This window comes from Scatophagus argus, chromosome 2 (assembly GCF_020382885.2).
Source record: "Scatophagus argus isolate fScaArg1 chromosome 2, fScaArg1.pri, whole genome shotgun sequence".
Lineage (NCBI taxonomy): Eukaryota > Metazoa > Chordata > Actinopteri > Scatophagidae > Scatophagus > Scatophagus argus.
The window spans coordinates 27,665,210-27,676,013 of NC_058494.1; the positions used below are offsets into that span (position 1 = coordinate 27,665,210).

At 49.9% G+C, this 10,804-nt stretch overlaps 1 protein-coding gene across 1 annotated transcript; it reads left to right on the top strand.

The window, feature by feature from the left end:
• Positions 1–5,052: 5,052 nt before the first annotated feature.
• Positions 5,053–10,335, top strand: etaa1a (ETAA1 activator of ATR kinase a). The gene is made up of 6 exons (XM_046376141.1): positions 5,053–5,373; positions 5,924–6,055; positions 6,171–6,244; positions 6,326–6,438; positions 6,890–8,223; positions 9,291–10,335. The coding sequence occupies exons 1-6, from the start codon at positions 5,232–5,234 to the stop codon at positions 9,395–9,397; spliced, it is 1,902 nt and encodes a 633-aa protein (XP_046232097.1). The 5' UTR covers positions 5,053–5,231; the 3' UTR covers positions 9,398–10,335.
• Positions 10,336–10,804: the final 469 nt, after the last annotated feature.

Below are 10,804 nucleotides of genomic sequence, written 5' to 3' on the forward strand. Positions count from 1 at the left end.
GCTGATGGATTGTCATGATGATTTGTACTGAAATTCATAATCCTCACAGGATCAACCATAATAACTTTTTCCATTCTGATTTGTCATCTAGCGCCATCATCAGGTCAAAATTACAATTTAGCAACTTCTTTGGCTTACGATTACAAACACCTACAAAACATTCCCATCAGCCTCAGTTTTGTGTTTGGTGCTTATTAGCAACTGTTAGCGTGCTAACGTTAAACCTGCTGAACATCAGCACGTTCGCATTCGGAGTGAATATCTGCCTCGTGGTTGGGCGGAGCGTATCCCGGGCAGACGGCAGGTAAATTACCTGGATTATTGATTGTTAGATGTGAGGAAGATCAGCAGAGACAGAAGCCTTTAATGACTGATGAGCTGTGATGACCGACTGAGTGACGTATCTGTGAGACTGAGGGTGAGGTGAGCTGCTTTGTAAAAGGACACCTGGCAGGGCAGAGAGGTGGACTCCACCACGAGCAGAGACAACAAGCCCACCGAGCAGACATTACTACGAAATGCCAAAACATGGACTGGCTATTGCCAGAAATTGGGTCTGATGCAGTAAAAATGTGCAGGATTGCAGTTTTACCCGCAAGTCTGAAAATCACACGAATCATCTTGAAGCAAAGTGACAAACAGCCTCTTTTGAAGACGTCCTGCTTTTCCAGTCTGCTTCCCTCACAAAAACAAAAAGCCGGGACACCATCTGACATGCATTACGGCAGGCCAGTCAGTGGCAGTAAACGCGGCGTTTAGTCCAGCCCAGATGCCTGCACGCCGCACGCTGAAGCGGGCACTTTGTGGGCGACGTGTTGGACGGCTTTCAGATGGATGTGACGGAGCCACTTATCGTAGAGTTTATAGGCCTGTAATGAAACAGTAACTGGAGTCGTTTGCACACATTAAAGTGGGTGTTGAAGTGGAAATGTGAAGGGAGGCTCGTGGAACATTAGACTTGAAGCTGTAAACTGTGTACTCTGGGCGGCTCGCCGCTCTGGCAGCCCGGCTCAAGAGCCCGTCCGTGGGAATTCTTCTCAGGCTTGCGATCGGGGAACCGTTGCCCCTCGGCGTCTGTTGGCCGGCGGCGTCTCAAAGGGAGACACGGGATCCATGATGTCACGTCTGCCTCGCTCCAGTTTGCTTCGTGTGGACCGTCTTCAGAGTTGGACCTCGTCCAGCGTCTCTGCTTATGTGCTAAAAATACTTTCAAGCCAGCACTCGTCTTCTCGTAACTGAGCCACATCTGCTCTGTTTTGAGTTTGTCGTGTCCGTATCTTTGAACGCCGTTTGAGGAAACGTGCACGAAGGCCACAGAGCAGATATTTTTCCGTTATTGTAAAATTCCAGCGCAGTCAAAGAAAATAAACTGCAGACGCTACATTTTGATTTGAGGCTAAATCGTCGTCATCTTGTGTCTGTCAGGAACAAACAGACATGGAGACTCGAGACTCGCCGACAGTCACGCCAGTCACCAGAATGGATGCTGTCGCTGTGCGCTTCTGCGAGCTGCGAGTTTGTGTTCCAGCTTTACTTTTGCTGTGTTGAAAGTTTAAAGTGTCGGCTGAGCGGCAGCTGCTGATTGTTTCCTCCATGAGTCCACCGCCTGTTTGGTTTGTCAGGCTGGTGACGCCTTCACAGGGTTTGTTCAGTCACACGCACACACACACACTTCACACCTGAGCAGGTGCAGCCCGCACACGTTTCAGCTGAACTCACACAAACTGTTCTGTGATTTACTTTACAACAACAACACATCAAATTTCACAAAGTTTCCAAATGTTTTGTGTGCAAAAATCCACCTGAAGCTGTCACGTAAATGTAGAGACGTGGAAGGCGCTAAAGATGTCGTGCAGCACGAACGGAAAGAAGCAGGAAAAGAAAAGACACGACAGGTAACTTTCACCACAGCTTTCACCTGAACGTTTCCAAGTGGACCATCAAATCGCTTTCTGATTTCCTCTGAGTGTCAACGGCCAACAACGCAGGTGTGAGAGCAGGTGGAAACGCCGCCAGCCTGACGTCTTCCTACCCTGTGGCAGACAGACCTGAGGGTAGGTCAGGTTTACAGGGACCTGGTCTCAGCTAACCAGGAGGACGCTGGTTTGATCTCCAGCTGCACGTCAAAGTGTCTGGTGGAGCAAATGTCATGAGAGGACTTCCTGTTTGGCGGCGTCTCCCTTCAGTGTGTGAATGTGACGCTTGTTGTGGCTGCTTTGCGTGGCTGGTGGACTACAAACATAACAAAGGAATTCATTTACAGTCTGAGCTGCACAACTGCTTCAGGTCTCATCTACAGAAGCACAAAGGAAGCTGCTGGAGTGCGCGAAGCTGCCAGGTGGATCAGCGTCCGCCGACGTCCCCCGAGAGCAGTAACAGGCCAATAAATGAAAGTAGCCGCGTTTAAGAGCACCTGAAAGATCTGCTGGGTGCCGTAAAAGTGCGACAGCAAGCATCAGTTTCTACTGCGGGAAACCTGCGCTTGGCGTGAGGGAGGCGATAACATCAGCCATCAACCCGGCGAGCGTCAGCTGACGTCTCGTGTCGGTCGTCTTGTCCATCACTTCTCTCAGTGAGGGTCAAATCATCAGTGATGACTCAAGGCAGACAAGCTCAGCGACAGCAGAGAAGGGGTTAATGTGTCGATATTGAAACAGTAAACTTTATTTATACGGCATGTTTCAAGTTACAAAGCGGCCTACACAGATGGATTAAAACACAGCGAGACAAATAACATTTTAAAATAAAATGTGAGTAAAAAGAGAACGTGAGGTTTTCTTTCCTCATAACAAGAGAGGAAATGACCACAGACGTCACCTCCATCTTCTCCTCCACGTTGTGGGTGGGGTTATGGGAAGGGGAGACCAGGGAGGCCTAAAGACAAAGGACTGACACTTTGACTGAGTCAGCCTGACCCCCGCCTCACGCGTGGCGCCTCCGGGGTTGTGAGTTTGATGCCCGATGAAAGTGCCATTTCACGCAGAGAGAGAAAAGCTTTGTGACAGGAAGTCTTTACGCGTCAGCCGCCATGTGCCACAAGGCAGCGGCGTCATCTCACATCCTGAGGTGAAGACGGGTGGAGACACCTGAAAGTCCAGACGGTTGGGAACCACGAGCCCAAACGTTAACAATGCGTCGTATTCTCTAAGGTTAACGCTGGCAGGTAAAGGCAGCATCAGCTTGTGCAGGACTCGAGTGTGGGTATCCAGACCTCCTCCGGCAGCTGCACACCGACTTGTAAAGTGGGTTTGATTTCAGTAGCTCACAGTCCTGCAGTTTGCACCCTGGAGGCTCTCTGGCACTTCTAAGCAGACAGTGATAGATTGGTGAGATTACAGAGCAGCATATCTGACGCTGCTCTCTGATCCGCCGGCCTGAAAGCCCTCAGACCTTTTCTAACGAGCCTCCACCGGCGGCCAGGATCGCATTTCAAAGACAGACAAAGTCTACTGGGGGAGAATAGCCATTTAGCTCGCTGCCACTGTGATGTGAAAAACAGGTCGCTGCCTCTTTTCCCTCCCGGCGGCTCGGCCACGGATCCCTTCCCTCGCTGCATCCAGACCCAGTGTTTCCCTCAGAGCGGCAGGGTTTCTGTTCGGGTGCACAGGCCATGAAATATGGCGCGTATCCGTGTTTGGCCGCGAGCCAGGCGAAGGGTCGGCTTGTCGGCCCGCCGGGACGGTGATGAATCGCTCAGATTTCAGCTCAGTCCGCAGTTGGCGAGCTGGAAACGGAGCTGCACTGTGAGGTGGACGCGTTGTGTCTGAGTCTTCATTTGTGGAACATCTGCATTAAAACTGTCCAAAATGCGGTTTATTGCTGGGTTTTACTATTTTCCTCAGTTCAAGTTAATAAAAATGACTGACGTTGATTTTGTTTGAGCAGTTAAAGGTCTTTAAAGTCCACCACCCGTTGCCACAGCGCAGAGGACCTGGACTGGCAGCTCATTTATTTCCAGCACACTTTCATTTGGACACGGTGGGAAAACAGAGACGGATTTTGATGGTTGTCCTGGCACTACGTGGACCACCTCGGTCTCACCTGGGACATGAGCTGAGGACGGCCAATCGGCTGCCAGTTTGCTCTTCAGCCAACCCAGCTTGGCCTGCAGGTCAGACAGCCTGTATTCATAGAATCTGGAGTCACAGTACGTAACTGAAGAGACAGGAAACCGCGGGTTTCATGCTTAACTTCTGTCATTAACGTGCATCATCACTGATCATCCTATTCTGTGTAAACGCTGTCACACACCACATCACATGGCGATACAAACACACACATCCTGTTTGAGTTCCTGGAGAGAAGCTGAGGACTCAGTGGGACTCAGCCAGGTGGATGGCAGGCGGCAGGTGTTAACACTTTGACCTGCAGGACGCCTTTACCTTCGTTTTTAAACTCGTTTTCAGCAGCAGCATCACTTTATTCATATCACAGTGTGGATATGCTGTCAGGAGGAGGAGGAGGTGGAGGTGGAGGAGGTGGAGGAGGAGGAGGAGGAGGCGGAGAGCTGCTGCCGACAGCTTCACAAACAGCCCCTGCTGCCTCGGCCTGCAGCTGCACTCCTGTGTATGTAATGTGTAATGTCTCTGAGATTTACTGCTGCTCTCTGCTGTGTGCTCACGATGATTGTGATTGTGTAACGGATCATTAGACCACAGCAACACGACCCCCGCAGCCTGTCGCCATCGTTCAGACTCCTGTTCATGAACACACCGCAGCTGCATGTGTTTCACTCAAGACAGTTATTTAAAAACACTCTGCTACAAGTCAGAGTCCTGCTTCCAAACGTTGCTATCATCAGCAAAATGTACTTAAGTAAAAGAACTTATTACCAAATTTTCTGCATAATGACCACATTTACTTTCGTTACTTTAAGTACTTTGATGCTAATGCTTTTGTGCTTTTACATAAAATCTTGAATAAAATATTTTTACTTTTTGTTTACTTACAGTAACATTTTCTATGGCAAAATATGTTACCAGTCTGTAAAGTTATGACGCTGACAATCAGCAGGAAAATAAAACAACATCTCGATATGCGCAGTGTTGGCGCAGCTTCGCCGCTCTTGAACGCATCATCCGCGAAAGGAATTCTGGGAACGACAAGATGGCGCGACGTTCAAAAGCTCCTCCGACTGGCCGAATTCATTACAAAATAAACTGTAAATAACAAAGTAGAGTTTTGTGTTAACGGCAAAACGTCCGCGGGTCGTCAGGTCCCCGCCGGAAGCCATGAGCCGGGGACACAGGAAGCTGGACCCTCCGTCTGGTCTGACGGGCTCATCGAGACCAAACCGACTGAGCAGGAGCTTCAGACGGACTCAACAGACGCAGACGGCGGCCAAGGTCGACTCTCCAAAGAGCCAACAGTCAGGTCAGCCACCGCATTTCTGTCTGTTCGGCTCCAGACGTGTACGTGAATGTGTACCAAACTACACTCAGATTCCTCGCAATTTAATTTCTTTACTCTGTATCTAAGATATAAGTCAGATGGAAAAACGACTGAAGTGTGTTTCCATAAAGCATAGTTTTCTGTCTTTAATTCGGTGTTTAACAAATTCACCAAAGTGCAGTTATGGCTGGAAAATTTAAACTCAAACAGTTTGTGTCTCCTTCCTGCTGTCAGGAACCAAAACAAGCCTCGCGGAAGGCGAGTTTCTAATCTGTAATGAAATTCAGTTTAGTGGATTTAGTTTCCTAAATAGCTTCAGTCCTTAAATAGTCTAACGTGTGTACATTTTCCATGTCAGTACAAACATGCTGATCGAGTCGAGCTTAGCAGTCAGGGCTCTTAACTGTCTGTCCTGCTGAAGTGTCTCTGAGCCAGGCACTGAGTCCTCACCAGCTCCAGACCTGTGACCTCCGGCTGGAGTGCAGAACTGAAGTCAAAAGGCTGATCCTGAATCAGCTGTTTTCCCCTCCAGATTTCAAGACTCCAACCAGAATCCCGAGATCCAGAGCAGGCGGCGGGTTCAGCGGAGAGTCTCCACACAACGACTCGGACCTCCAGCAGGACATCATCTGGGACGCCACCTCTCCTTCACCCAGCGGACACGGTAAACTCCAACCGGCAGCCTTTCAGTCCGACGGTCTCTGCTTCATTGTAGACGTGACATGTTTGGTTTCTGGACTGCTGGCTGAAGGTTTTCATGGTCCTGTTGTCCTCTCCAGGTAAAAGAGGAAAGAAACAGCGCAGCGCTGGAGCCGTGGACATCTCGGAGATCGTCAGCCGCATCGCTCCAAAGGTCAGTCACACGGCTGGCGAGATGAGGTCAGCAGAGCCAATAAACACAACCGAGTGACATCACTGTTGCATTGATCCGCAGCACGGCAGGCCGGAGGCCGCAGAGCCCACCTTACAGCAGTGGATCGGAGACAGCGCCGCCATCCCCTGCACGCCAGACCTTCAAGTTCCCAAACCCAAGAAGAAGTCACCGAGGTGCGTTCAGATGAGCCTGCAGATGCGGGACATATGAGTTTTCAGTAGCTTTAAGTTTAGGTTCAGCACAGACATGTCAGTAACATGCACACGCTGTGGCCCTGCTTTTAGAGGCGAAAACAATCTGTGTGTGTGTGTGTGTGTGTGTGTGTGTGTGTGTGTGTGTGTGTGTGTGTGTGTGTGTGTGTGTGGTAACTTTGATGTCACATACAGCGTAGGAACTCTCAGTTTCACGCAGTTTTCTGCTCTCACATGGACAACATGTTCTAATGTTGGTCTCCTCAGTGCTGATCTGCTGATCTCTAAGCTGACCTGAGTACTTTAGGTGCCTGAACTGGTTTGCGTCAGATAAACTCTGTCCTTTCCTGCGTCACAAACACACGTCCCTCAGAAACGTTCTTTCGTGTTCAGAGTGTCGTCGCTGTGAGCTAATCGTTTTGTTTCGTCTCAGGCTGAACGGAGTGGACGACTTGCTGAAACTGGCCAGACGGTTTGACTTCAACTTGTTTCATCAGGATGAAGAAGAAGAGGAGGAAGCGGAGGAGCCGAACCAGCAGAGTCTGGAGCTGCTGTCGCAGGACATCTTTGATTTGGACAGCGATGGTCAGGACGAATGTCCAGCGGCTGGGACGGACGTGAGGCTCCAGCAGGATCAGCACATGCAGGACGATTTGGACTTCCTGTTCGATGGACCAACTCAACACATCGGTGTGAATTTAAGTCAGCTGTGGTCACAAGTGAAACCTGCTTCCTGCACGTCCTCCAAAGAGGCTCCAGGGAAACCGTCTGCTTCCACACGCGTTTCCACCACGAACACCGACGGCACTCAGACATACGATGAGTTCGAGGACGACTGGGAAAACGATGACTTGATAAATGACTCTTTGGTGTTGGAGATGACGCAAAATCCACAGAGGTTCAGTGTTCCGAAGCACTGCTCCACCCAGAAACCATCCAGTGAGACCAGAAGGGAAAGTCCCGGAGAAGTTCCTGTCAGTGGATCAGCTGCTTCTCACCACGTGAAACAAAGGACGACTTTCAAACTGGAGTCGAATCCTAATTTCTCCGTCGGAAGAATCCAGACGAACTCGAAGGTGGATAACGGCTCAGAAATGCTGGATAAAGACTCTCAAAAGGACCAGCTTTCTTCTGCCGAAGCAGTTTGGGTCAAAGCGGGATGTCGGAGTACCTGGCAACCGTCAGACACGATGAAGTCAGACCCACAGTTTAATCAAAGGACGTCTGAAGGTTCAAACGCCAAATACGACGCGCCTGCTTCTACGGCTCAAAGCTTTTCATCCCGCCGCGAGCCGCCTGCTGTCCCCGACCTCCTGGACGAGGACCTGGACTCTTTCTTCTCGTCTGACCCGGTTTGGGACGACCCCGCGGACGACGACCTGCTGTGTGAAGTGTGTGAAGACCTGGAGAACCAGATCCAGAGAGCCGAACAGACACTTCCCGAAGGTCACGCGTCAAACCAGAAAGCAGCTCTGCGACCAGCCAATCAGCAGCCTTTTCTCCAGACCCCAGCAGCTCCTTCCTGTGCTTCAGGCAGAGCAGCTGGCAGCTCATTGGCCGGCGGGTTTGTCTCGAACGTCGCTGCAGGTGTGCAGATGAACTCGGCCTCTTTCAGAGCCGCGCCGGCTGAAAACACTTCAGGATCCACAAACGGGTCAGAACGTGTGTGGGGGCGCCGCCTGATCCACGCAGCACCGCGGGGGAGCACCAGCAAAGACCAGTTCACCTTCAAGAAGCCAAACCACCCAGTCTCTACAGGGACCAGAGGTAAGGACACGTCCACACAGACACTCTGCAGCGTCTCCGCAGGGACAGACGTTTCATCCAGACATTGAGATCTCAGAAAGTTCCCGTCTGTACTGTAAGTGAGCCAGAGCTCAAAGGTGACACCTGCTGGACAGTGTGGTGTCCTGCAGACTCTGAGCTCCCACAGTAACAAGAGTTAGTTTAATAACCGACTGGCGTTGCTGTTGCTGACCAGTGATGTGACTGATCCTCAGCACTGATGAGAACAAGTGAATCATTTCGTATTGTTCACAGCAGGAGTTTGCTGTCAGCTCTACGCGATATGAAGTACGATAGCCAATATTCACCGAGGACGTTCGGTGGCAGGTTTATCATCACGGACTCTGCAGGTCCAGGCTGGATTACGGACGGATGTGACAGCAGTTTGTCAGACACTGAGACAGTCTGGTCTTTATTTTCAGCTAACGTTACATTAAACACAACATTTGTCTCTTGTGTGACCGGACGGGAGCTCATGACGAGGCCTGAGCCGCTTCGCATTAAAGCTCAGAGCTTCGCTGACGCTTTCCGTGGCCGCAGGACACCAGGGGGCGCTGCGAGCCGAGTCCTCACCGACATCCCGCTCACATCGGCTCAGCTCGCTCTTCAGTTAGGATTCGCGTGGTGTTCTGCGTTCACGAGGTCTTGACCGTCAGCTGGGTTGTCTGCAGAGGTCGTCTCCTCTTCAGAACATTCACGCCTCGTAATTAAAACCGTAAAAACACTCAATAAATTACATTTATTATATAAATTAATCATTAAAAATTGCTGCTTTTCCAACGTTCTTTGGTGGACATTAGCTAACCGCTAATGTTAGCTTAGCTCGTCTCTCCGATGGCTCAAATCCTGCTGCTCGTGTCGATCCGGCGTCAGTACTGGGTGCCCATCATCACTGACCCACGTGCTGATCCGGATTCCACAGTCTGACTGACTGAGTGATGTTATTTTGTTGCATATTGTTTAATTGTCTTTGAGCAATAAGAGCCATAAGATGTTTCGCTGTTGGCTGATTAAACTGTCATTTCATCTGTTTGTATCCTGCTCTGCAGTTGTGGCTAAATGTTCAGCAGCGGAGATCGAGATGAAGAAGCAGCAGGCGATGGAGCGACGCCGACTCCGACTTCAGGCCGCCCAGAACCTGCGAGCTCCCACCTGAGAGACGAACCTGAAGAGACGGACGACCTCACCGGCGTGAAGACCAAACGTTCAGAGCGAAGCCGTTTGTTCTGATCTCACTACAAACGTCTGATGCAAATCAGCGCTTCCTGTACAAAAGGCTCCTGTGAAATCAGACTGAAATGTCGTGTCTCTGTTTGACTTTCTGTTGGGTTTTGTGTTTTTATCGTTCAACATTTTAGCATTAGAAAAAGGCCTGTGATTAGCCTAGCTTAGCCTAGCTTAGCATACGGAGTGGACACAGGGAGCAAACAGCTGGCCTGACTCTCCACCAACACCTCTGAAGCTCGCGATCAACGTGCTGCTTCTGCACGACTTTTGTGCGGCGTCCGCTGCCAGGTGGCCTCACTGTGACGACTAAACATCATTTGGTCAAATCGTTTTATTTGTCGTGTTCGCATCAGGTTTGATTTGACTCCTAACACGCCAAAATAAAAGCGCGCAGTGGACAAGAACACGAGTCAGAAACAAACTTAACAAGTTAAATTTCAGTTTTCTTTGTCTCTGAAACTGATAAAGAGCTGATGATCAAGTCCAGACCAAGTTGTTTGGTGTCAGTGTGGGACTGTTCCTTTAACGGCAGAGGATGAGGTGATTGATCAGTGATTGATCAGTGATTGATCAGTGTTTGATCGGTGGAGGTCGGACGGCTCAGCTTTGGCTTTGTGATTTATATTCAAAGGCATCACATGTTTTTTTGTCAGGACCAGTAAATATTAATATAACTTAAGTAAATAATCTGACAGCTTCCTCTTGCCTGCAGTCTTTATGCTAAGCTACGCTAACCCGTACGTACCCGATCGTGAACACGAGTCACTTTTCTCACCCGACTTTTCTCTTGTTTTTCACTTTATTTTCTGTAAAGCACTTTAACTGATTTCAAAGTGTTCAATCAATAAAGTTTTTGCTGTTTATCATCGCTGGTCGTGTCTGATCAGTCTGGAGAATCCGACGAGTCCGTACTGACTTCCTGTTCAGTATGGAAAGCTCGACAGTCTCAGCTTGTTAAAACATTCATGTAAAATGTCTGCAGAAGTTTTGATGAGTTGGAAATAAATTTTCACGTGTAAAAATTACATTTCCACAACCGACTTTCATAAAGAGAATTCAACAAAAGATTTTCCAGAATCACCACAGATTGAACATCCTGTTGTCCTCACCTGCAGATCAGCCTCACCTGTGGATCAGCCTCACCTACGGATCAGCTTCACCTGCGGCTCGTCATCACCTGTGGATCAGCCTCACCTGCGGCTCAGCCTCACCTGCGGCTCGTCCTCACCTGCGGATCAGCCTCACCTGCGTCTCGTCCTCACCTGCGGCTCGTCATCACCTGTGGCTCAGCCTCACCTGCGGATCAGCCTCACCTGTGGCTCGTCCTCACCTGCGG